We start from the raw sequence: 27,882 nt of genomic DNA, 5'->3' as shown, positions 1-27,882 counted from the left end.
TACATTAAAATTACAGCAGTGCTGCATCCTTCATAAAGCCTATTAAAAACCATTTGCAGAAGGAATAAAATCAGTGCAAAACAATTATTTTATTATGTATACTTTAATCAGTTCTGGATTGCAACCATTATAAATAAACTGCAAATGCGTTATTCACTAATTCACTAAAAAGACAAACAAAAAACAACAAACAAACAAACAAACAAAAACTAGTGGCTATTACTGTTATTATAATTATCTTGTACTTACAGGAACTATAGTTTCCTGAAATTTATTGTGCATTTCTAAACAAGAGGCAGAGTACATTAATACCACAATTTCCAAAATATTGTCATAAAGTGTGTGGTGTTGGAGAGGGGTAATATTCACATGTACAGAGAGAAAACAAAAGACATTTATAAAAATAAATCCAGTGGTGTGACAAAGGTGGTTAAAGACCAGATAAAGCTTTGGGCTATCCCTGCATTTCTGAGAGGTTGAGACTTCTCTGGAGGACAGCTGAGAGCGGAAGCTGTTTCTGTTGCTTAGACACCACCTCTGAGGGAGCCTCTCTCTCCTTACTGTCTGTATTATACCTGAAAAACTGGACACAAAAGTTGCATCAGTACAAAAAAGCAGTTAATTTACCCTCAGAAATGTCAAGAGCAAAACTTGTGTAATCTTACTGGGTGCAACCAAAGACAAAATCTTTTTTTTTTCTGTAAGCAAAGTCACTCAGATCAAACTGGCTCCAGCAGTCTCATTCCTAAGCATGTGCCTCCCAGTTTCCCAAAGTCTGTTTGTATTCCCCATATTGCTGCTACTGTTTGTTGTTCACCATCTTTTTCTATGTTGTTATCATAAGCAGGCAGCATACGAGGTAGAGGGCGAGGCGCAGCTGGCAACAGAGCCCCAGGCCCCCGTGGCTCCTACCTGGGGGGATACTCTGCTGGCCGTGGCATATACAGCAGGTACCACGAAGGCAAAGGAAAACAGCAAGAAAAAGGATACGAGCTGGTACCCAACCTGGAATTACCAGCTGTCAACCCAGTAACCATTAAGCCTGGTGCAGGTCAGTATGTGCAATTGGGTAGGCTACATCTGCAGGATGGGAGGAATGTGGAGGTGGCAGGAGAGTTCTGAGACCATGGTCCAGGGCCAGCCCATGTGGCAACGCTGCTCTCTCCACGTTTCTAAACTGCTAGTTTCACCCTGGGCAATTTCCCAACCCAAATTTCCAGAGCTGTCCCCAGTTCAGTTTTTGTTTCTCTGCAAGGCTGGGAAGAGGAGCAGGTGCTTTCCTACTGCAGGAAAGTCCCTGGCTAAGGACAGTTCCTCCACCACCATCAGCAGCATGGGGAGCAGCGTGGCTGTCCTACTTACAGTCACACAGCTGAGATACAAACTGTGCTCTGCTGGGCTATGAGAAGCAGGCCCAGGGTCCAGCAAATTTTAACTGCACACCTAAGCAGCATTGAATACTATAGTTACAGTAGTTTACCAGAACAAGTTCCATACTGTCAGTGGAAATTACAACTGTCATCTAATGAGGGATGATTCCTTCGTAACAGAGGGATGAGATAATGTGAGAAGCATTGAGGAGTGCTGTTAAAAGATCAGAGCCAAATCTTTAAAGGAAGATCTCTGGCTTCCTGAGAAAACTACCCACTCACAAACAGAAAATATTACCAATATCCATGCTTGTAAAGATAATTTAGCTATTACTGAAGGATGACTGAAAAGTTGTCAGTTTTCTCCTTGAAACACACACTTGATTTTACCCTAGTATTTATCAGTGATGTCCATGTAGTGGTGTCCTTTTGATTACCAAACAAAAGCCTGATTCTCAAGATTAAGTGTTTCTACATTTCCAGCACATTCAGATTCAGAAGTCTTCATCTGGTCTTCCCCTCTACCACTGCTCCAGCATAGGCCCCGAGTGCTGAAGCACCATGCTTCTTTTTCCCAGCCAGATGAGCTGATCAGTTAAAAAGGCCATGTGCAAGACTGACCTCTGTTATCAAAAGGAAACTACTCTAAGATCACCTATCAGAATGGAAAAGTAGAGGTGTATCAACTCTGGAAACTTCTACCTCTTCAGAAATATCTCAAAGCTCAATTCCTTGCAAATGGTTAGGAAACTTCTGAGACATCACCCCAGTACCACAGCTGCCTGATTCTGCTTTTCTGCCAGAAGACACTAGAGAATAGAGCGTGTGAGCTCTCTGTCTTTCCATCAGTGGGACATTACCCAGGTTATTTAAAGCAGTGAAAAAATTGGTTTGAGCTGACCAGGTGAAATTGAACTATTAGTTACCCCATCTTCCTTGTGAACGACTATCCTGCTGAAAGACTCAAGAACTGAAAGCTGAACTGCACGTTATGAGGCAACAACAGAATTACAAATGTGATTATTGGGAATGCCCAGCAAAGCATATTTCTTCCCTGAACAGTGCAGTGAAACTCCATATAAGACCATGTACAAACTCAGGATCTCTGATACACTCTGACTGGAGCATTTACCCTTTATCTGAAAGAAAATAGCTCTATGTATTTTGGATTGTCCAATTTTGGCACAAGGGAGAATTATAGGAAGAGTAATTTTTTTTTTTTAGTGCTGTTAAACAGATTGATACTGAAGCAGAAAGATAGGATATTAAGCCAATTTAGGCCTGGGAAATGTATAATAATACATTAGCTGGTATTTCATACTGTTGGCCAAAGGGCAGCATATAGACTGACCCAGTTTCCTGGTTGCTACTTCTACAGTAAAAACAGCACCTTTTTTTCCTGAAGCAGCCCCATGTCCTTTGATATCAGCAGCTAGAACAGAGATCTTGCCAGGACAGTAGGTGCTTCTTGACAGTAGGCCAGGGAGAGAGTGGTGATGGTCAGAAGGGGCTGCTTGAATCCAGAGCAAGGCCCTAGCCCTGGGACAGCCATGTCAAGGGGAGAACTACGAGGAAGAGCAGACAGCACCAAGCCCATCACCACACACATTTCAAGAGCATTGGCTTCAACCTGCAGGGGGGGCAGACTTGCTACCAGTCCCCAACTAGCTTGTGAGACTGCCTATTGTGGTGGGATCTAGCAAAGCCAAGAGTAAGGCTGTGTGTTCTTCGAGAATAGGCTCTGGAGACTCTTCTCCAGTAGGCCTGATGTGTCTGGTCTCTCTCCTAGTGGCCATCCCTGCAATCGGTGCCCAGTACTCCATGTTTCCAGCTGCACCACCAGCCAAGATGATGGAAGATGGCAAAATCCACACAGTGGAGCACATCATCAACCCTATTGCCGTCCAGCAGGACCCAGCCAGTGCAGCAGCTGCTGCAGCAGCCGCAGCCGCAGCAGTAATACCAGCTGTGTCAACGCCTCCCCCCTTCCAGGTGAGTTCAGCACAGACACCCCAATTCCATATGTTCTGCTCTGCATACCCAGGGCAGGGGAAAAGCTGCCTACAGCACTCTCTGACTGATGCTCTTGCTTGGTGCCTGCTTCTGTGGGACTGGGCTGTTGCTCAAGCATGACCCCACTGAGATCCTCACATCCCACTGCAGCTCTTGGGTTGATTTCTACTCCCATTACTTTGTCCTTTCTTTCCAACATGCAGAGAAGTTCATCTCACATAACAGATAACATGAGACTTTCCCCCAGTGGTTATGTCTGGCACCTGAGCCATACACCTGCCTTTACATGGAAAAACTTCCAAACCATTCTATGTGTCACAGGAGAAGAGCAGGCACCCCAAAAGTGCTGTTCATTTGACCTGTCTTAGACATCTGCACTTTGGACAGTTGATTTTACTCTATGAAGGACCCAAATTTGGTAGGAAGAGGAGAGTCCCCAAGAGGACATCTCACTGTAAACGCAGTAGACAAGGACAGGAAGATAGACAGTGTGTGCCCTGTTGAGTGAGAGAGATGAGTGAGACACACAGGGTAGTCTGGATTGGGTGCACGTGAAGGGTGTCCAGTCCGACTGGTGCCATGACAATGGGGAGCCTGTTACAGCGCCTATCCACATTCTGGTGAAGAACCTTTTCCTAATCCCCAACCTGGCCCTAGCACTAGGCCTGCTTATGCTCAAGGACTGTTTGAACTATGCGTGATTTGGCTGTGAGGCTGCCCAGTGTGGAGTCAGGAGTTGGACTGGATATCCCTCATAGAGTCCCCTCCAACTCAAGACATACTGCAATTCTCTGATTTCAGGGCCGCCCCATAACCCCAGTGTACACCATGGCCCCCAACGTGCAGAGGATCCCCGCTGCCAGCATTTATGGGACAAGTTACGTGCCGTTCGCAGCACCCGCTGCAGCAACAGCAACGATAGCCACTCTACAGAAGAACGCCGCCGCTGCTGCCGCCGCCGCTGCCGCTTATGGGGGCTATGCTGGCTACATACCTCCGGCCTTCCCAGCTGCCACCATCCAGGTGCCCATCCACGACGTCTACCAGACGTACTGAGACTGTCGGCAGAGAAACAAACACTGAAGGAACACTTTACTATTTATGAAGAATGCGCCTGCTGCAGGAGAGTAATGTCAGGACTCAGTAAACTGACGCAGAACCTGAAAGTGAAGAATGTCACAGAAAAACATGTTCAAAATGTTTTCTACGCTTGAAGTTTTCACTAACTTTTTTTAGGCTATTTTTAAAATTTAACATGCCTGTATTCATACATTTCTAAACGACTTTGATGCAGCCACCCGTCACTTATGTGCCTTTATATGCATCACAGTGGGGTTGCACAGGGTCCTTTTTTTTAGCAGTTATATTTTCAATATATTTGTGGTATGAAGGTTATTTTTAGTAACTACTGCACTCCAGAGATGTCTATTTTGTAGTGCCTTTAATAATATATCAGCTATATATTAAGAAGCACACCCGAGCAGCTAGGGAAAGTTTAAACAATATATTTTGAAGAATATATTCAATATTTAAAGAATACATTCCTTAGATTTTTTTTTTTTTTTTAAAGAAAAGAAAAAAACAACAAGTATCTTATTTAAGAAATGTTATACTGGAAAGTGCAATTTGAAAAACGTGCAAGACCTCTGCGTTTTTGTGCTGGCATTAATACAGTCTGTTTGTTACTGTCTGAAATCAAAAGTAATTCATATTGCCTTTGTAGGAGGAACAGAAAGAAGAAAGCCTCCTCACGCGAAGCCCTTTGCAGTGTGATTAGCAGGCTTACGATGCTCAAAGGAAAGGCTCAGAGTTTTCCTCAACAACTGGAATTTTTATTTATTGAAGCTACCTGTAGTTCAGCCTCGGAGCACGCGCAGATACGTGCACCTCGTATTTTGCGTAAGACGTCTCGACTTCGATCTTCATCCAGTATAAAACCCAGGCTCTTTTTAAACGCTCTTTATTTTATTCTTTGAAGTATATGCTGTAGTGACTGAGAATGTATGCTGTTGTAGGCAAGAGCACGCCCGCTCCTGGCAGCAGGATGCGCGGTGCTACTTACCCATAGCTTCATCACGTCCCATGAGAAATTTCCGAGGTACTGGGGGTGGTGGTGATACTGGAATTGACACAGCAACGCTGGCGTCCCTCCTGGCCTCCCTTCCACACCGACTCCAGCTCCCGCATCTGGAGCTCTGTGTGCACATCAGGGATGGGAAGGATTGGACCCAGGCGTTTTAAGATGTAGAGCTTGTAAATACCTTTTAATATACTTTTTAAAAGTCATTTTATGTTGCAAATTTACATGGTATGTGGTTTGCCACAAAACAAACACAGTTTATTTTGATGTTGTTAAAAAAAAAAAAGTTTGTTATATTAAGGAGTAAATATATTATTGCAGTGTTTTGTGGCCTGTTTAAAGGCTTTTATTTAGTAGTGCAGTGAATGTAAAATATGGTAAAACGTTAAAGAAATATCTCACCCATTTTATGAAGTGTATCAACTCTGCAATCACAGCTCCAGCAAAGGGAGGTGTGGAGCAGGGAGTGAGTAAACAATTTTGCTTTGCTTTTAGTGGTATAAATACCAGCTGAAGGGGTTTCATATAAAGTATATTTTAACAACAGAACCACTTTCGGATCATCTCCAGCTTAGTAAAGTGACCTTTTAATGCATATTTTTCTTGCCTCAAAATGGAGCGGTTGTTTTTAGGTGCTCTTACTCAGCAAAGCTGAGCTCTATTTAAACCTGTCCAACTGCTATCAAAAGCACTGTGAGGAAGTTAACCATTAAGTCGGACTCTGACCCTCCGTGCCCCTTCCCTGGAGGCTTTTGCCATCTGTCCCACCACTTCTGAAAACAAAATCCTTAGCCCCCAAACCCTCATCCCAAACACCGTGCCTGTTTTTAGGGTGAGGGGAGGTGAAGCAGGCAAAGCCTTGCCAGAAGACCCTGGCAGGAGTACCCAAAAAGTGCTGGGGGCTCCAGCTAAGGCTTTGTACAGCTCAGTGCTAACTGCCACCATGGGTCAAAGCCAACCTCAATGTTGTCCAGGCACTGCAGGCTCTGCTATCCCCTTTCCAGCTCCCCCATCACAACCATGGCCAACCCAGAAGAGAGTCAAAGGGCAATGGTTGCTCTCCCAACCATCCTCTCCCCACTGGCCCCAGTTGCTTGCATCAGGGACAGATAGGAGCCCAAAGAGGTGAGCCCCTAGGCCACCACGCCAGGGCAGGAGCAGGCAGGACGTGGGAATGCAGCCTCCCACCCCCATCTTTTCCACTTGCTTCTAAACCATTTCATGTACACTACTACTGAGGTAAGTCTGATAACTTGAAATGTGAACATCTTTAGGTTAAGAACAAACTGTTCAAAGAAATATATATATATATTATTAAAAAAAAAAACTAGTGTGCCTTATTCTTGAAAGAGCTGATATTTTAGGTGTTTTATTGTATCTCTGTTTTCTGTATTGTCAGAAGCCTCTGAATTTATTTAGTTCTTGCTCCATTTACGGTACATTTCTAGGACATAGTGAATAAAGCATTCTATAAAAACAGAGACTGTTAATTTATTGTAACATCCTACTGCCAGGTGGGCTTCCCTGTGGGCAATGTGTCCCCTCCTGGCTGGGCAGTTTCTTGGGGCAGGAGGGGAGCAGGGAGCCACAGTCAGCATCCCCACAGGCTCCTTGGGAGCAGAGATGGGTTGAAGGACAGTGCAAACCCCAGCACATGCACTGCGTACCTCCTCAATTATCCAGCAGTTGTGGATCAGCCTAAATCTCTTCTGAAACCCAATTTAGAATCCATGCCTGGATGCAGATGGAAGAGCTGAAGCTGCTGTTTCTCTATGCTTTCCACTCACTTGCTGCACAAGACCACTACAACCTGGGCAGAAGCTCTGGGAGCTGGCAATGGGGTGCTCTGTTAAGAGAAAGCCCAACATCATTAACCTCTCAGCATGCTTCAGCCCACAAACACAGCCCTTCCATGAAGAACAGATCACAGGACTGCACTTCCTGGAAGCAGTCCTACAGACTACCCTTTTGTTTCTTTGCTATAAGCCCATCTGAAGATTGTTGGGTGCATATACTAAGCCTTGGGACAAGGGCAGTGTGAGGGAGAAGAGCTAAACCCTAAGGCAGAGCAGAAAGAAGGTTACCACTAGTGAATAATCCCAAAAAGGAGACCAGAACAAATACTGCACAAGCTTCTATATCCTTCATTAGGACTAAAGTGTATCTGCAACTTCCTGTCTTTAAACATCACTTCTCATAATGCAATTAAGTCAAGACATCCCATGTTAATGTCTTGGTTTTCCTGGAAGATACTAATAATGAGACATTTCCCTACTGCTTTTTTGTTCGTTTGTTTGTACTAGGAAAGTGGTTTTTGCTTGTGGGGTTTTTTTTGTTTTTTTTTTTTGGTGTTAGACTTGGGAATGGGTAGAAAGACACCTAATTTTGCTTGCTATGTCTAAACATTGTAAGTTTGGTTTAGGAAGTCTGTACATTCCACTAAAAATGACCAGTAGCGGGTCTCCATATCTTACTTAGTAAAGGGTTAATCGTCACAATGCTAAAAGTAGTTTTTAAGGAGATACAGCCACATCAGAACTTTACCTGTCAGGCAAACAGTCAGGTCAAACAGGAAGACTAATGCCTTTCCTGCAGTTCCTTCTTGGCCTCTCCACTCACCACCCCTACGGGCATCCAGCTAAGCCATGCACTTCACAGACATCAGCTTTTTACAAGCGTGATGAAGGACTGACTGCCTCACTAACACATGGGTCTGGTTCTCTCATGGAAGTTTTCCTCTTCCCTTTATCTATCCTAAATTAAAATGAATCTACACAGCATGCTCTGACTTTCTCTGAACAGACATTTCACAAGAGAATTTATTATTTTCCTAGATTTATGGTTTCTTATTTCAGCTTTGTAAGATCATAATTAATGATTAACCCATCCAAAGCTCAAACATGCAAGTCATTCTGGAGATATTAACATAAATAACACCAGAGAAATGCAATCATGCTTTTAAAATGACCTTGTTGATCCAGGAATGCCAGGAGCTCTAGCGAGGCCTTGGGCACTGCGACAACTCAAAATGTTGCTGAGTTGATCTCATTCCCTTTCTGACCACATTTCTTAATGGTCTTAAAGAGCAGATACACACTGCTCTAGCTGGTGTCAACTGCAAGTGCTAAAAGCAGCTTTGAATTTTTTTTCAGAGAACAGCACACATTGATATCACTGTGACACAGCAACCGTATAGACAGATTAACAAGAAATTCAAGTGGACTTACATCTCTCTGATATTGCAACATCTTATATATAAGAACTGGAGAGCTCAAAGCATACGCAAAATGCATTTTTAGTGCCTCTAGAAGGTATACACAGGATCCCATGTCCTGCTTTGTGACTAGTGCTACTCGTGTGGCATTTCTGTTCCTGGTCCTCAGCAGCTACTGGCAGAGCTCACTGTTCTTGATGCCTATCAGCCTCAAAAGTGACCCATCATGCTGATCTGTAAAAAAAAATAAATCCAGGACCTACCTCATAGCAGGGGAAACTACCTCTGCTGTGCATCTGAAAGTCAGCAGAGCCAGGTTTTATGCTCCAGTGTGTCAGTGAAATGCTGAATCACATTTGACTGAATTTCAGTGTTATGCTCTGCTTAGAAATGAAACTGCACAAGGGGAGTTACAGGGAGAAGCTGTAAGCAAGAAAATGAAAAAAAGCAAGTTTGTGGCACACGGTCATCCTCTCTTAACACAGACAGACTGCACCATCATACACCACTCCAAAGAGCAAAGAGAGTATGAATTTTTTTTTTTCATTTGGTACAGACCAGACTGTAGAAGTACTTCCGTATAAAATACTCCCTGTCAAGTTGATGAATTAGATCAACTTTTTTTTTTTCCTCCAGACGGGAGGCCAGGAGATTAATGGTTTTCTGACATAAGAAGACAGAAGCCCAATCCTGCAGCAAAATTACAGATCTGCTTGTAGGAGGTGTGCAGTCAAGGGCTAAGTCTTCATTACAAGACTGGGCAGGAAACAGTTCAAATGTGCTTGGATCTGTCCCATGTGCACCAAACAGACCTGCGATCCCAACACGATGACATGATGGCAGCTATCACAATCTGAAGAGGCTGCACTGGGAGCCCCATAATGAAGGAAGCTTCTGCTCCTCACAGTCCCCTTCTACCACAAGGGAAGACCACCAGCCTGCATCCATCCCTGCTAAAAAGTCCTGCTATCAATCCCATGGGTTACTATGGAGGCAAGATCACAAACTCAGCTCTCGGTTGTAGGTTTGTGCCCACTCAACTGTTCCTGTGCCTCTCCATGTGACGAGACTGTATGGTGGTCACCAGTCAGAAATGGTGGTCTGCCTGTCCACGGCTGTACTTTTACTTTGAACCATGGCATGCTTTTATTCCTTTTTTCTAAGTTCTTTCCAACAAACATTTGATGATTTTTGTCAGAGGTGAAAGACTCGGGCTGCACTTTGAGCCTTGTACATGTTTGTAATGTCACTGAAGATCTGTGTCAGCTTGGCCGCTGACTGTAGTCTGCTTGCTTATGGGAAGTGGGATGCCACAGTTAACCAAAAGATCTCACTGAAGCATGAAAAAATCTGCAAACAGCCTACACAAGCCATGGGAGCGACCTCAAGCCAGCTAGCTGAGAGAGAGAGATGCTTAAATCAGCCAGAAGCAAAACAGCCAACATTTATTAGCAGATCCTTTGTTCCAAAGCTTTGAAACAATATCTGCAACAAGCAATTATCACTCCTGTAACGAATCTGCAGGATATGGACCAGGGTATCTTGCAATCATTCAACAAGGCATGCGATAACAAGGGATTACTTATTAAACTTGTACACAGGGCATCCTTAGTTCCTCCAGTCTTTGACTTTTTGGTTGCTGTTCCTTACTGGAGGGCTTTCCAGCCACATGGATAAGTGAAGGATTCCCTTAAGGCCTGAATTCACGCCAGACACTCTGGCTGACCAGCTTTTGTGCAGGATGCAGAGGGACACATCACAGCCAGCAGCTGCCAGCTGGTCTCCAGTCTCACTACAGAGGTACCTGCAGCCCCCCAGGCAAGTATCACTCAGACTGACCATGAAACTCATTGATGGGGTAACATCCTGGGGCCTCAGTCTGTGGGAGAGCTGCTCAGATAAGGGTGGGTCAGACTGTGGCAAGACAGAAAATCATTCCACACCCTCAGTTTGGGCACACATCCCTCCCCACTGAAGCTGCCCCAACACAGAGGGTGTGTGCAGGGCAGGGCTGCTCACCCATGCACCCAACGACATTCAGGGCTTTCCAGAGCACTGGCCTGTCAAACTCAGGAGTTTGGCTGGGTAAGTAGGTGACATTCACAAAGGGCAGCAAAACACCTTCAGCTGTTTTGTCTGCTTCTCTCTCCTGAGCATTGAGAAGGGCAGCGATAGGAGTGCATTGGCTACAGATCCCTCTTTACTCCTAGCAGTCCAAAGGGAGATACATAGGAAGGCCAGTCTCATTTCTGCCAACAGATCTCATACCAGTGTTCACGTCAACCCTCCCCAGAGACCTGCTCCATCTCAAGCACAGTTTTTCCCTCATGGCCCCACAAAACAGAAATGCATACCGAAAAATCATTCTATTTCTATGTCCAAATTCTTATTTCTCTTTTGCCAGAGAACTGAACATGACATACAGCAAAGAAAATCTGGTTCCCTTTAGGAGATGGGAATAGCCAAATACACATACGCAAAGCAACTGAAATTCAAATGAGGAATTATATTCACCGGTGAAGTAAAAGGGATGTTTTTCCAACAGCTTTGTTACTGAGCGGTGCTGTATCCACAAGGTGACCGACACCACCAACAGGGGTACAATCATTACAAATACCATTACTGTAGGCATCAAAGGCACAATATGAAGAGCATCACAGTTTAGGAAATTGTTCCTTCTTACCCATAGTTACCATCAGAGGCTCATTCAAAGCCCATCACATGCTTTTCCCTAGAACAGTATCCATATCCCATCCAAAAAAGCTCTGTCAATCAAACTGTACATTAAGTAGTAAAACACACTTCAATTAGCAATATGCTTTTTCTGCTAGTTCCACTTTTCTCATATGAGGGTTTCAGTGGAGCATAGACACCAGGCTGGGTCCCCTACCAGGGCTGTTCCACGAGTGCATCAGCTCAGACTTTACCTGTAATAACAAAGACTTCAGCTGCGCACAGTGCCAGCATATCTTCACCATTCAGCATTCACAAACATCACTACCACTCAGAAGCAATGAATAAACACTCGCCAGCTGCTGGGCCTGGCTTCAGAAAGATCCAGCCACAGAGCCCAGCCTAGCGAAGCCCCAAGACCTGCTTCCAGTGTGAAAACAGGAGCCTGCTGCCTCTCCCCTGGGGTCAGACAGCACTTTCTACGCATTCCAGTATCTCTTTGGAAGCACCAATGAAAAAGGCTCTTTGTAAGAAAAGCTAAATAGCTTACAGTCTAATGCAAGAGCCCCACAGGGACAAAAGAATCATTCAAATGAGCCTGCTGCAATTTGTATTTGGCAAGAAGAATCGAGTCCTTTTCAGCACCACATGGTCTCAGAGCCCCAGATTCCCTTAAACCCAGCACACCTCACCAGCCCAGTCCCAAAGGCCAGCCATGACCTGCCAACATCACCCCCACCCCCAGGGCAGAGCTGATGGGTCTTTCACTAATCGGTGAGATCAGGATCCCACCTGTCTGGCTTCCAAGGCAGCTTGGTATGCTCTCTGATGGCTTTGTTACAAGCTGGGCATCTGATTGTGTTCCACAATTTTGCTTTTGTATGGCTGAACAGGAATTTTTTTCGGGTTGTTTCTTTTTCAGGTTTGGACTAGAACAGCACCGAGGTCTTAAAGGATTAGATTTAAGAATAATAAATGATGCATTACAAAAATCCACTCCCTGAGAAAGCAAACTTCCTTGTCTTTCTGTGGTGTCTTTGTGAGCAATAGAGAGGGCAGAGAGAATAGGGAAATGTACAGCACTTGGCACTTGGCACACCTCAAACCAGTTTTTCCACATTTTACAACCAGCTCTGGCCATGTGACCTATGTGGAAAGATAAACTGAGACAATTAATCCTCTTTTTTTTTTTTTTTTTTTTTTAAACCACAAGGAAGCAAAATTTATGCGGTTGTGATCATTAAATTACAGTAAATGATTTGCCCACAAGAGAGAAAGAGCCACGGTTTAAAGTGGAAAAGCTGAGGAAGGGGAGCTGCTCACAGCCAGATGCAGTAGCCTGAAAACCCTGTCAGGGAGCTTCACTTTCGCCCTGGCTGTGGCATTTAGGGAATCAGCCCTGTAACCTTCCTGCAGGTGAGGGCTGCCACTGTTTGCTTTTGCAACCAGAGTATTAACAACCACTTTCCAAAAGTCTAGCTTTCCCATCTGCCCTGCTGCAGCAATTACCCACAGGTAGAAAACTGTGGAGTAACAACATACTGTTCCACCAAGCAGCAGCACTTACAATTTTTGCTTTGTCTCCAGAACAGCACCAACTTTCAAAAGCAAAGCTCAGCGCTGGGGCAGGAGAGCCAGCTCAGTGCGGGCTGGGTGAGAAGCAGCCATATTCCTGTTAGCACACAGAACTGCTCTGCAAATGATCCACAGGTGCGAAGGGCAGGTGCAAGAGTGCCTGTCACCAGAGATTGTCCCCTTCAGTACCCAAGGCTTGCACGCTCTGTGATTTCTGACAACTGCGGCTCTTTGCTTTTGTTTTTCCTGTTTGGCTGTTCTCCCACACTCTGAACATGTACCAATACTTCCTTTACGGCAATGCTAGTTCGACTGTTTAAACAGTTTTTTGCTATAAGCTTGTCAATTCAGGATGCAAGGAAGCCTTGGTCTAACCAAGATAACTACCAAGTTTGAAGAGTTCCTTTTCACTGCTGCCATGGGACATGCCAGTCAAGCACACACAGAGGCCAAGCAGAGTTCTTCATCTCAGGTGCTACAGGAGCACAATGCCCACATTTGCAAACCAGAACAAGAGCAGGTGAGCCAGGCACCCCAAGCACCCAAGATGTATGCCCACCACCAGGAGAAAAAACTGCCATCAATGCTGCTGCTGGCTCAGCCAGCCCTGGGACAGGGCTCAGGGGAGAATTGCATTTGGTCAGGCTCAGCTTCCTGATGTGGTCTGCCACATCCCTGTGCAAACCATTGCCTTCTCACAGCGAGGAGGCAGGAGCAGAGCCACAGAATCATTAAGACTGGAAAAGACCACTATTGATCTCCGAGTCCAGCCATCAGCCCATCCCCACCATGCCCACTTACCATGCCCCTCAGCACTACATCTGCACAGTTCTTGAACACCTCCAGGGTCAGTGACTCCACCACCTCTCTGGGCAGCCTGTTCCAGTGCCTCACTACTCTTTCTGAGAAAAACTGTTTCCTAATATCCAACCTGAACCTCCTTTGTACAACTTGGGGCCATTCCATCTCATCCTATTACTAGTTACAAAGGAGCTGACCCCCACCCTGCTACAACCTCCCTTCAGGTAGTTGTAGAGAGCAGTGTCTCCCCTGAGTCTCCTCAAATGGATGGTTAAGTCAATCCCTAAGTCCTAAAAGGTTTAAATCTCCTAGTGAGTAGAAGGGAAGCTACCAGTTGTCTGTGAAAACTGTATCTATGTGCACTTCCAGAACATTTTCCCTTGGAGTTGCATGGACAAGGTCACTGCCTGGGCTTGGAACTACGCTTGGAGGTCTCAGATCTTGTCTCCCAAAAGTTCTCCACTTCTGTCACGTTGGAAGGGAAGGCAGAAGGAAAGAGCGTGCGTAAGTGAATGTGGGAATTCACCTCCCAAAACAAAAGATGAAAGCTAGTCTTTTAATGAAATACGAAGGGGGAAAAAAACGAAGGCAAAGTAGAAAAACCTGCAAGAGGTCAACAAAGGAAACAAAGGGCAGCTTTATGTAACCAGCTAGTTCACTCCAGAAATTGTAGGGCTGGCTAAGGCACTGCTGCTCGGGTTTTTTTTAACAGAAATTCTGGATAATACATACATACAAAGGAGATAATGACAAAGAACCCAAAAGATAAATATAAGATTTAATAGTAGATGAGGCTTGGAAGGATGGAAGAAGGGAGAAACAGGTCTCTTACCTCTCAAAATGCAAGGAACCACTAAGGAAAATGGAGGGGATTCTCTAAATTTTAATTTTATGCTTGGATCGCATAAAACAAAAAGCTTTTGATGACTCTTACAGGATGTACTGATCAAAAATGAAAGCCAGGTTCAAATGAGCTAATACCAATAATAGAAGGGTAAACAGATTACAGTGTTCTACTAAAAAAGCAACTGTTGGATAACTAGTGACTGACAAAACCAGTCATTTTTTTTTCAGAAATGTGAGGTTTAAAATGATGAAAGCTTACTTATGTTTAAATGGACCTGAAAGGATGGACCAGTGTCATCACAAAACGATACAGGAACTAGCAAACAATAATGCCAGGCTTGTATAGGATTTTTACCAAAACCCATTTGTATGCATCCAGTGGAGCTGCAGTGCCCACCACCTCGCCCTTCACTCCTGCTCCTTCGGGATTGGTCCCACGAGTCTGAGATGCCAACACCTCCCGCTAGTAGGATGACTTGCCCTGGCAGCTTGCTGGGTGACAATTTGCTATCTGTCTCCTGCCAGTGAAATTTTGATGTAGGTTGGACACTCCCAGTATAATGAGCCTCACATGATGGCTGTTTTGGTCTAACACAGCAGGCTTTTTTTTTTTTTTTGACAGAAGAAAGACAACTCCACCTGCTTGAACCTCTCGTGTTTCCTCACTTGCTAAGCCCCAACTGCAAAGCAACTTGATTTTAGCTAATCTGCTTGCTCCTACAAGGAACGCAAGGAGCAAAGATAGTCCAAAATAGCCCAAGAATAAAAGTGCAGGAGATGCAGAATCACAGTACTCATTTGGTTCCACACCACTTACAGCCTGACATAGAATTTGTCACCCCAGGAAAAGCTTTTAGTTGCTTTAGCAGCTGCACACCCAGAATGTACAGGCAGCTGTGCTGACTGGGATGCAGGATCTGGCATTTTGTCTCTAGCAATGGCAGATGTTAATAGCTAGGGAAGAGCAAGAATACTGCAAGTTTACTTACTACTGTGCCCTAGCATTACCCCCACCACAGGAGATTTTTGGAGATAAACATATTTTCTGCTTACTTAGTAAGTATCAACAGATCTCTCTTCCAAAGATTTTTCTCAAATCATACAGAAGGCAGCCCAATCAAACATCCTATCATTTTCATTCGCAACCTAATTCTTATGTTTTCATTACTTTCTACTACGTGATTGCTTTCCTTTAAACCATACATGACTTTCTTGTGCCTGAATCACAGGACAAGAATAAATTCATTTTCCTCAACACACAGAAGCGAGTTAACTGAAAAGGTGGGACAGCATTCATCTCTGGGGACAACATTCATTTCTGAGGACAGCAGGACAGACAGTCAGTGCTTCACTTCAGCATGCTGATCTCAGCCTGCAGTAGCTGTTCAGCAGCTATGAACATTCAGACCCCAACTCAGTGCTTAAGCAAAATCACTTTTTAAGTTCAGAGCTTAAACTCAGTTCACAGTAATGTCCTTAAAAATGTTCATTGTTTTTAAAATGTTGGTATTGGTTGCTATTGATTTTAAGGAGAGAATTATGGATGAAACAGCTACTTTCCACTAGGCAATTCAAGATTAGCATATGAAGAAATAGCATCCATACTCTGCCCACAGAAGCAATTAAAACTTACAACATACCTAATATTGCAGCACGCTATTTGTATTGGCAATAAGACTACATCTTCAGGGGCAAAGGTTACCTTAGGTGTCCAAACTATATAGATCATGCCTAGGCACTCTACTGGCTAAGAATATAGCCCACAAGCTGGCAGAAATGGAGCAGACGTAATGGCTGTACAACATATGGCAGTGTCATGTGTCCAGTATGCCACACGTACTGTCCACAAAGTTGGTTTCAAAAGGGAGTCTCACCTATCCAGCATCAAGTAGCTATGACATGCTGCAAGATGGGAGATGGTGGAGCAGCTGAAAAGTTGTGTTTTGGAAAAACGATGTCCACTGGGAGCATACAGGTGGAGAATAGGGTTGGAGGGGCTCCTTTAGAAATGTGCTTGAAAAGGAGGACAGACAAATACATTTTTAAGAACAATTATGCATGTTGCCTCTAGATATTGTTTGGGGACTATTTTTTAGTAAACATACCCTAGCTTCCACCATGTGCTGCCAGAAAAGCCGCTCTAAGGCATGTCTGATCATTGTGTTCATCCTCTGTGGTAAAAGCAATTCAGCAAAGGGACTAATAGACACACACCCCAGAGAGATCACTGAAGCCAGCATTCCCCAGCACAACAGGACACGGGTTTGCAGTACGCGTTCTTCCTCCACACGCTCTGCATAATCCCCTGCAGGCCTGGACCTGCAGAGATGCACCTGGGGATGCTTGGCACTGGGTTGCAACTACAGCAGCCTGGCTGAGGCACATGCAGTGCACTGCGGCTGCAATAACACATCCACGCAGTCTTGAGCAATTCACACTACTCATACCACACAGCTCTAACACAGGGATACAGATTAGCAAGCTGCTAATTCATTAGTGCAAGTATGTAAACACCTACACAATGCTTTGAAAAACTACACACGCATTAATAGTTGCTTATCTTCAGTAAACCCTCCTAAGCATTTCAGGACTCTCCCATTTAATGCAATGGATTGAATCTTGCCTCTTGATTTCTACAGATATAAAAGCGCTATGCAGCCTAGTTCTTTACTCATAAGCCACACTTTACAGGCAGCATGGTAGCTTTGCAGCAGCTGCCTCACACAGACACTCCTGCCAAATGGCAGCACTCCTGGTAGGAAAAGCAAGGCCGAGAGAGGCTGCTAACCATCAGAGACCCCAGAGCAAAAAGAGGACAACACTGAGTGCACAACTCTGGGCTGACTGCCACTGCAAGTAGTGGTCCTCCCCAGTACAGCTGCCCTAGGAGCTTTCTGAACTTAGTAAGTCTCCAGCACACCACCTTAACCAACTATCCTCCAAGAGCTCCAGAAAAGCAGTAATGCTATCCTGGCAATGCTGTCTCAGAGAGAAAACACAACACAACCACCTTGTAAAGATAACCTGAAGGGGACAACATGCAGAAAGGATGGGGACAAACATCAATTTTTGCACATCCTTACCCAAACATGCACTAAACAGCTCACAAAATACATGATCACAGTACGAACCTCTGAGACCATATGGTTCAACTACAACTTAAGCATGGCCACCCATAGCAGGCCTGGTAGCTTTTGGAGATCTCCAGGGAAGACAACTGTATGAGTTCTGTCAGTGTTTCATCACTTGTGTAGCAAGGAATATTCAGACAGAACCTCTTGTGCTCCACTTGTGCCCATTGCCTCTTGTGCTGGCACAGGGAACCACTGAAAGGAGCCTTGCTGGTCTCCTTTGTGCTCTCCCTTCAGGTACTTAAGGCCGTTGATGAGACCTCTTCCCCCACGCCTCCCCTCCTCCAGGCTGTGAAGTCCCCCGGCTGAACAGACCCAGCTCTCTGCTTCTCCTCACAGCAGAGGAGCTCCAGACCTTACATCATCTTGGTGGTCCTTCATTGAACTCTTTCCAGGATGACCATGTCTCTCATACTGGGCACCCAGAATTGGACTCAGCACTCCAGATGTGGCCTCAGCAGTGGCAAGCAGAGGGGAAGGATCACATATCTTGACCTGCTGGTGATACTCTGCCTAAAGCAGCCGAGAACACCATCAGTCTTAGCAGCAGGGTCACGCTGCTGACTCACTGCTTGGTGCCCACCAGGCCCAATTCTCCAGAGCTGCTCCCATGTGGGTACCCCAACATATCCTGGTGCTGCTCCTCCCCAGGTGCAGTACTCTGCACTTCTCCCTGCTGAACTCCAGCAGGTTCCTGTCAGCCACCTCCCAGCCGCTCCCACCAGTTTTGTGTCATCACAGATTTACTGAAGTGCACTCTGCCCCGTCGTCAGATCATTAATGAAGATGTTAAACAGAAGTTGACCAAATACTGACCCCTGGGGTACTATGCTGGCTAGTGGTCTCCAACTAAACTTTGCACTGACCACTAGCCTCTTGGCCTAGCTGTTCAGCCTGTTTTTGATTCACCTCACTGTCTGCTCATCCAGCCCATATTTCAACTGCTTCTCTGTGAGGATCTTGTAAGGGACGGTGTCAAAGGCCTTATTGTAGCCCAGGAAGACAATCTCCACTGCTCCCCCCTCATCTGTCAGGCTGGCCACTTTGTTACAGAAGCTTATCGGTTGGCTGTTCTGCAGGATTTGGGGTTAACTCAGCATCACCTTCTTGGCTGGACTCAATCAGCACTGTGCCCAAGAACAGCAGTGGGGACAGCCCTGGGCAGAAGAGTACATGGGAACAAAGGCCAAGCAGGAATGCCAGGTGGAAGCAGTAGGGTGACCTGAGGTTTCTGTGAGGATACTTTGCTGCCAGCTGCTCCTGCTTGCCTCAAGTTGTTTAGGGGCACTGAATTCCTTGTTTGTAAATAAGCAAGGCTTTGGAAAGCAAACCAACCCTCACAAGGGCCCACTTTCACAAGAGCTGGAAAAAATCCTCAACACTGACTGGTGCCACATTGAAACACCATTGTCTCGTTTTCAAGCTTTCATCACTCTGGACATGGTCCATGCTCCCCATAAAGCAGGATTAGGATCCTACCGCCCTCTACACAGTTCAGAGACAGGTTCACATCTGATGTAAAGTTCCTTCTACCATTCAATTATGCCCCACTGAAATTACAGGTTTCCAACCTGAGTTTGAGATGTCATGAAAAATTAGATGGAAGTGAACTATAAAGGCAAAACAGTCTTTCTTTTTCATAAAATCTCAAGAGAATCATACATTTAATCAGCAGACTTCTGCACTGCCTTTCATAGCCTGAGAGGTACCACACATTTAAGCCATAGAGGCCAAGTTATCTTTATGACCTTTACCACCAGGAAAATTTACAAATGGCAATTAGTAGATCCAGAGGCCAAAATAATTAACCTAGATAGAAAGCGTGTAATAAACCTTCAGTATTCATCTCAAGGAAGCTGAAATGGAAGAACCAAGACAGAAATTAGGCTATATGACAGCTGTGCTGTGCTACAGCCACAGATCACAGCAAAAGGAACAAGAATTTGTCTCCTTGTAGGAGTTTTGCAAAATGTCATCCAGTTGTTATAGGATCTCAAATTACTGGACAGTATTTAAGGCAACAAGAGCAAACTACAAAAGACTGTATAGATTCCTGATAAGATATTTTTTCACCCTGTTTTACAGTGAACCTTGGAACTTACAGCTCCATCTGAGAATGAAAGCCTTTTCTCTCAATAGCATGCAATTAGGTAAATTACTTGTTATAGATAAAGTTGCTCTTTGGAGAGATATTACTTGCAGTGAGAAACTAACCCATAGGAGCGATAAAAACAGAGAAGGTTCGCATACCAGGTAAACAGTACTGGAATTCTAACAAAGCTAGGGATTGTTGAGCACCAACCTCCCTCCCAAACCCTTCCTGGATTAAAGTAACTCTGTTCCCTTTTCCTGCAGATTTCACTCATTCTAAGATAAATCCTAATCTCTGTAATGCAAATTGCCTATGCTTGGTTGTTCAGCAATAACAACTGAGTTATAAAAACAGCACAGCCCTATACACCTTTGGGAGACCTTTAAATCAGTGGTGGCTCTCCTAGGGCACCAAGATCCACCAGTGCCAGCACCTTTGACTGGATCCAGATTTAAATGATTAACTGTGAACAGCCCGTTGGCAGGCTTCTGAGTTTAGTCAAAGCAGCTGCCTTAGCACAATGCTATATTTCTATAAGTATGGCACTTGCCAAACTTGTCCAAAAGTACTTTTGGGAAAAAAAATCAATAAAATTAAATTAATCTTCAGTAGCTTAGTAGAAGGAATAGGGAAGTCACTAACAAGGTATGCAGTGGTCCTGGCTAAGCATCCTACAAAACATATCAGGCAATAAAACAATCAAACAAACAAAACCAACAGTACCACTGTGCTGTCTATTTACTCCCACCCTGGAGTGATTTATCCACACACACACACACAAGAAAATCACAGGGTGCTTACCACAAAGCAAACCACAACAGTGGCCTCAGTCCCAGCCAGACCACAGCAGCAGGACCAAAGCCCAGAGCTATAATGATACTCAGGTGCATCCTTTTTAATATTCTAAAGCATCTCATTGAAACTAGACACCAAACCACTGCAAATCTTCCCCATGACCATCACCAGTCTGTGATAAAGCCCCACTGTTCAGGTACAAAGCCCACAATTTTAGGTACCCTTTCTTCTGAGTTCACCTCTTGTGATATTTGAAATGTCCTGTATGAAAAGGAAATCTGAAATCAGTAATTGTCCCGTGTTCCTTTGCCACAGGGCGGGTTTAGCATATGCAATGGATTTCAGCCAATACTCATACCAATCTGGTTAATATTTAGCTTTTTGTTCTGGCTGGATGTCTTTTGTATTTGGGGTTTTTACTCGTTTGTTTTTAAAGAAAATATATGCCATAAAACTGCAGTTCAGCAGCTGCAGTGCTACAGAAATAAACAGAAATGAATGGTGACTTACATTTTGCTACTGCACAAATATGAAGTTCTGTCTCCCAAGCCAACCTGCCAGCAGCGGCTCCCATTAGAGTTCGTACCCATGAACATTTCCAGGTCTGGGCTATACTAATAATCACTAAGCCAACTAGTGCAAAACACTATTTATAACCTAGTGTGCTGGGCTTCACATTTCATTGTGCTGAACAGACAAGCTATACTGTACTGCGCTTATCACAGTAGGTTTCTGCAAGCTGTTTCAATCACACAGTAGATTCACATCCCTCATTCTGTTCATATCTGTAACACCTTACTGTAGAACCTTCAGCCGTTCTGTCTTCTCCACAACATGCCTCCTCCTTCTGCCACAGGAAGAGAGACCTTCAGGTCTGAGTGCCTCTGAGACAGAGGAAGGGGAAGAAGCCAACTACCAACCTGGGTTCAGGAGGATCATTTCCAGGGAACAGCTGGAAACAGCATCCTGGGGCAAGGTTAGAGCACAGGCAAGAAACAGGTTGAGATTTAAAGAAAGGTATCATTTGAACTGTACCAAATTACCACCAGTCCTATCACACCTGCTACGCCACTTGAGTTGCAGTCTCTACTCTCTAGTTGTCTTCCAACAGGGGACTGCAATCTGATGGAAAAGCAGAAGATTTAATTGTTTTGGGTTTTTTTTGTGAAGAACCACCACCTCTGGGAATAAGCACAGGCTCTGATTTTCACAGAGAGCCAATAAGAAAAAGCAAAAAATCCCATATGGTACACTCCACTTCTGGCTTCCAGAAGTTACAAATGGTATATTTCAGTGTGTCAGTCTGTTGAAATGAAAGCTAACTATTGAACTGCCTCTATTATTTCTCCTTCCTCAGCCTAGCTGTTTGTAGAGATGGTCTCATCAAAAACCTCTTTTCATATCAACACATTTGCAGTGAGCAAAGTATGAAATCAGTTGCAAATCAACAGCAAGAGCAAATAATCCCTCCTTCTTCCGTATCAGTAATGTTGCCCTACCCAGTCAACATTTACAGCTACTGAACTCAAGGAGACACATTTACAGGGCACAGGGAACGGCACCATGATGCTAAAGGAATTGCCCTAGATTATGACTATAACCCATCATAATGATTCTTCCTACTTCCAGAAGAGAGCATAGAGACTAAAGGAAAAGGACTGACGAATAAAAAACAAGAGTGAGATGGTCCAGTCAAGAAAGATCAGAAGAAAGCCATTTGCACATACCTGTTTTTCTAAGCTATTTGGTCAGAAGCTGTAGCATATCACTGTTGCAAGGCTCCTGTTGCTCCCACTGCCTTCAGCAGGCATTTTCTCTCAATCTCAGTAACAGATCACGCTGACCAGTCTTGACTGTTCATGAAGCCTTAATTCCCTAGTACTTCGAAGACTTGCAGATTACATAACATCATATTTGTTCAAAAGACTACTGGCCCACAGTTAACTAAACCATATCTTTGGAGGAGATGAAGCTGCCTTTCGGAACAGTAGCCTTTGCTGTGGCCCACAGGACACGTTCCTTTATTTACCTAGACCTGAACAAAAAGCAGTCAGCAGAAGAAATCATGCTAATAAGGCACCAAGTCTACATAGCTTATTGCTCCTTGAAGAAAAGAAAACATCAAGAGCACGTTTCTTTACTTTTCTTTTTTAAACACTTTAAATAATTGCCCACTAGCACTGCCTAGAAGCACCCAGGCAAGAACAGCACTTGTACGACCCCTAGAGGTCTCAGGATTGAGATGAGGAAGGAGCTGGAGGAGACTGTGCAAGGCACTCACTTCCTTGGCATACAGCTTAGTTCCTGAAACACTGCCACCCTTTGCCACTACCATTATCCCAGCTGTCCCCAGTTTTATAGTTCTTCTAAACCTTGTCATCGACCCTTTTTAGGTCTCACAGATTGCTGAAGCCATACAGTCAAGAGAGTGGGGGCAATCTCAAGCACACAGGACAGGAATCAAGGCCCCCACTCCTTGCGTGACAAAGCTACTGAGCGTTATGTGTGGATTAAACAGTGCCGTGCTCAATAAATGCATGTCCAACCCATTCCACTTTGAACTATGGTGTTTAGAAGTGTTGTTATGTGTCAAAGAGCTTCTGCAGAGTACTAAGTATGGCATTCAAATACAGAACTAAGGCAGTGCACCTGAGAGTGGGTGAATACATGAAGTTTTGCCCAAATCTGCCCAAATGAGTGAAATCTTCAGCAGTTAGGAACTGGTTTTAGTTTTCTCACTCTGTTTTTTGTTCTTCACTTTCTTCTCTTGTCTCTCTAGAAGGACAAAAACATAACAGTTATCATTAGTTTTACCAAACTAGAAACAAGAAAATTTTCATTTCCAGGAAGACTTAATCTTCCTAGCTTTTCAAATAAGTAACACTCCCCAGATTAACTCCAGCTCTCTGTGCCAAACAGCATGAAGTGGAAAAACTGTCCATACCCAATGGCTTCTCCATTCAAGCACACAGCAAAGCACACACGGAAAGAGGAGAAAGCTAGAATCATTCACTCGGCACTTCTGGAAGAAATGCGCAGAATGTCAGATCTGGAAACTCAACCAACTAACACAATAGCACAAGCAACATCACCAGAAAACAAAGACAGTGCCTCACCATACCCCGAGCTCACTCACACTATGTTACCGGTTAAGACTGGAAGGGGATGAGGGACCAGTTTACTTACTCCTGGTTTTCAATGCTAATTTTAAGCCTTTTTGAAAATTCCTGTCCTTTAAGTTAGGAGGAAACATAAAGGATTATTTGTTTTGTGATCATTATTCTGCTTCCAGTTACAGCAGGTACAGTAGATAAAAGCAACACAAGTTTCACTCATCTCAGCTCTCTCACTGGCAGTTACCTAAAGAATTAACATGCTGAATAAAAACAGGCACAATCCACAGGACATGACAATACATTTGAACAGTTCTGAGCCATGTCAGGCATCCTGCAGAGCAAACATTTCTATCAAAAGTCTGCGGAGAGATCAGTGAGCTGGATTTGTACACCCACAGGTGCTAAAGGGAACTTACCATATGAAGTATTCCCAGAGGAAAACAACCTTCCTGGTCGTACAAATGACAGTCCAGGGCCCCTGAACACATCTTTTCGGGAACAGAGCAGAGGAGCAAGGCGGGACTTGCTTACCAGCAGGCAGTGACAGTAACTCCTCAGAGTTCCACCTTTCCATCACTAGGTAGTACAAGCCTGGACACACAGGCATGACTTGAAGTACACTGAAAACCTTACCACTGGCTGAGAGAGTAACCCCCTAACCTGAGCAGAGCCACTGCTGCAACACAGCTCCAGGTGGGAGCACATCTGGCCTGCTGTCAGCCCAGGCCTAGATGCAGGCTGGCCACCAAATGGTTGGTCTAAAAGGAAAAAAGGAGCACCACAGCAAGAAGCTGAACAAGGATTGTGGTAATTTTACACATTTCACTTCATCTTTATATACCTCCCCCCCCCCTCACCCTCCCCCTTTCCTTACTCTGATTTTGCAAACCCCAAATTCTGTTTTGCAACACAGATCTGCCTGCTGCCTTCCTCTAACCAATTTAAGTCCTAAAGAGGCCATAGCATCCTTTCCATCAACACTGAACATGAACTCCAAATGGACTCCAACATTTCATCCATAGGGGACTTTTTCAGCCTCTGAAGGCTACACCAGAGGACATTAACATCTATTTAACTTTATCACAATTGTTCATTTTTGTTGCAGTGAAACACTAACAAAAGCATATCCTCTGTCACAGAAATGAAGTGAGCAACTTGGTACCATTTGGCCAGAACTGAATACAGAATGAATAAAAGAGTCAGATCTACTGTTTACCTATGGTAGGCTAACGACAGAACCATACAGATGTGTGCATAATCACAATATCATTCTTTATTTGCTCGTATTATACTGGCTCAATAATTTCCTGCTAGCATGCTCTTAAGCATATTAAAGGAGAATGTGCAAGCAAACAAAACAGAATACAATGTTGTTATACAGTATTTAAGACCACTATCAATCAAATTTATTAGCGGTGACACATTGCAAGCAAATACACAATGGATTCTAATTTACTCATTTTATTCACTGAAGCTCTGCCTACAATTATCCAGGTTAAATCTGAGCAATTTTAAAAACTATGTTATTTTTTGCTCCAGTGCTCTTCCTTCCTTTGCCAGCTCTGTCATAGAGCTCAGAGTAACTGAAACCACTATATTCATTAAATCCAAAGAGAACAGAGTCAAATCTTTGGCATAAAGTCCTCATGCAATTCCCATCACAATAGATAAAATCCTGTTCAGTGAACACCATAAAGCACAGAACCTGGTAAAGAATTAATGCTCAGAAAGGCAGAAGAAGCAAACAACAACATTTGTTCTCCAAAGAAAAACAAAACAGAACACCAGAAAAACAACAACCATAATACTAGGTGGTTTACTTAGAAGGTAGTAGTACTGAGTCACATTTAAAATAAATGTTTTCAGGAACCGTAGTGGAAAACTCTCTGCTCTTCAAACTGTAGCTACCTTTTTTTTTTTTTTTTTTTTTTTTTTTTTTTTAAATTTTGATTTGTGCTTTCCATATGCTCACTAGACTAGGTTTCTCCTCTGAAGAAGTGTCCAAGAACAAACCAAGACATAACAGTTCCATACATCTGGAATTAAACACAAGCCATGTTTTCCACCCTGCTATGCTCCCCATCAACTGACATCTGTCCCTCCACAGCTGTAAGCAAATTTTGTCCTGTTGCAAAGGTACCCTGTATTGTCTTCACTATCTCAATGGCTAGAACCACACCCGGAGATGCACAGCCGTAAGCAGCCAAAGGAACACCACGTGGCCAAGAAAACACATGATTTACTGCACCACTAGCCTGCTGCAAGGTCAGTCCCTGCACCTCGATAACCAGAAGACACACTGCATGGTCTGAGACCTACCTTTGTGGAAGATGAACCTGAAAACACATATCCTGACGGATCCCAAAAGTTGATATGGAACTTAAAATGGCTTGTAAGATCCAAAGTAGTACTATTACAGTAAATGGTTTGACAAGTGCACTGCCCATTGCCACTGAGTGGTTCTCAAGTGGCTGAACAGCTTCTGGAGCTCAGGCTCACAAATCCCTAAGTGCAGCTAAAGGGGTTAAAACAGCACAGCTTAACAGAGCAGTTAGAATATACTCCCATCAGCCCTGCAAACCTTCAGTGGCCCATGAACAAGAGATAAGAATCAAATGCCCAAAAGCATTTAGGAAGAAGCCCAAGCTGGGGTACCTGCAACCTCACTTGCTCACTGCAAGCAATGTATAAACAATACTGTTCACCGTCACTTTGTAGAAAGGAGTTCTTAAAAGGGATACAATTGTTCCCTTGGAAGATATTTTCAAGGATCATTCAGTCCAGCTGTCTGACCACTTGAGGGCTAGCCAAAAGTTACAGCACACTCAGGAGGGCACCGTCCATGCACCTCTCATACACTGAGGGCCACAGACTCTGGACAAAACGAAGTTTCAGTATGCACAGTACAAAGGAAATAAACCCCTTCTGCTATCTCTATCCACAGCTGGATTTTTCTCTAGCAAAAAAATAAATATTCTTCGTTCATAGTGGACTCCAGAGTTAGTTAGAAAAGAGATATTTGTTCTGCTCCTCTAACTGATCTCCAAGCTTGCAAGTACAAAAGAGATGGTTGCACAGAAACCACAGAGGCCATCTTTGAGTGTATATCCTGTTGATGATGAAAAGATTTTATGAGTGAAAACAAGAGTCTACATATTCCTCTATACAACAGCTTTTAAATGAGAGAATAGATGGATTCTTCCTGGCTTTCAGCAGTACAGAAGGAATTCTCTCTCACCCCACGCTCTCTTCTTCCCGTCTCCTGAACCTGTACAGACATTAAAGGTCTTCTATTTCTCAAACTGGCACAGAGCTGCTCCCTCTCTTCTTGCCACACTCTTTCATTTCTTGAGAAACAACTCTCAGACATTTCCTATACTTCTGGCATGGTTAAAAAAAGCTTTGTTAACCAGAGGGTGAAACCTTCAGATAGCTTATAATGCCACAGGGTAACACTTTTGAGTTTTAGCCTGAATCCTCAGGATGCAGTTTCCATAAACAGATTTCTTGGCATCGCTAAGAGCATCTGCTACTTTTCTGCACTGCAACCCAACATCCCACCACACTTCAGTTCTGCAGTCCTGAACACGGAATAGAGTGCAGTGAAGGCAGCACAGGAGATAGTTTGTATTTCTCCTCATTTTAACACTGTGGTGACTCAGTACAAGAGGGGACAGGTGACCTCTGCCAAAAGATTGGACAAAAAAAAAAAAAAAAAAAAAAAAGTGAGCTAGTTCCATTCCTCCAAAGCCTCTGTAGCACAGAGACCTCACAGACGTAAACAGTATTTACAGCATCACTGCCTTCTTCAGTAAATACAAAGTCACTCGATGCCTTCATGTTAAGTCTCACAGTTACTCAGACAAGTGTATAAAGCATTGCTTTTCTGTTACTATAATCCTAGTCATTCATCATCTCTAGGTTTCCTCCAAGATTACTGAATCTAAGCATGAGACACAAAAAGGAAAGAGGAACAGACCAAGACAAGCAGAATTAAATTCTCCAGCCTCCACTCAGCATTACAGGTGTCACATGAAGTTCTGAATGCTAACACATTTGGCATCAAAGAAAAAATTGCTCTAACATTATCACTAGCTACAGTTATACAATATATAAAATAAATACAAGAACACAGAGAGACAAACTGCTTTCTCTCCGGTTTAACTAGAAACTCCC

General features: G+C 44.0%; 1 protein-coding gene across 7 annotated transcripts in view; it reads left to right on the top strand.

The window, feature by feature from the left end:
• The window catches only part of RBM47 (RNA binding motif protein 47), a 75,589-nt gene extending 68,647 nt beyond the window's left edge, over positions 1–6,942 (top strand). For 6 of the 7 annotated variants that reach the window (XM_052682787.1, XM_052682785.1, XM_052682784.1 and 3 more), the window contains 3 exons: positions 845–1,051; positions 3,160–3,362; positions 4,185–6,942. In XM_052682787.1, the coding sequence (XP_052538747.1) occupies positions 845–1,051; positions 3,160–3,362; positions 4,185–4,439 (665 nt within the window). In that variant the 3' untranslated portion in view covers positions 4,440–6,942. The remainder of the gene's footprint in view (positions 1–844; positions 1,052–3,159; positions 3,363–4,184) is intronic. The other variant, XM_052682790.1, reaches the window with a different exon arrangement.
• The last annotated feature ends 20,940 nt before the right edge of the window (positions 6,943–27,882 follow it).

The sequence above is a fragment of the Tympanuchus pallidicinctus genome, unplaced genomic scaffold (assembly GCF_026119805.1).
Source record: "Tympanuchus pallidicinctus isolate F22 unplaced genomic scaffold, pur_lepc_1.0 scaffold2, whole genome shotgun sequence".
Classification (NCBI taxonomy): domain Eukaryota; kingdom Metazoa; phylum Chordata; class Aves; order Galliformes; family Phasianidae; genus Tympanuchus; species Tympanuchus pallidicinctus.
The sequence above is the reverse complement of the archived record's forward strand: the minus strand, read 5'-3'. Positions and strand labels throughout refer to the sequence as shown.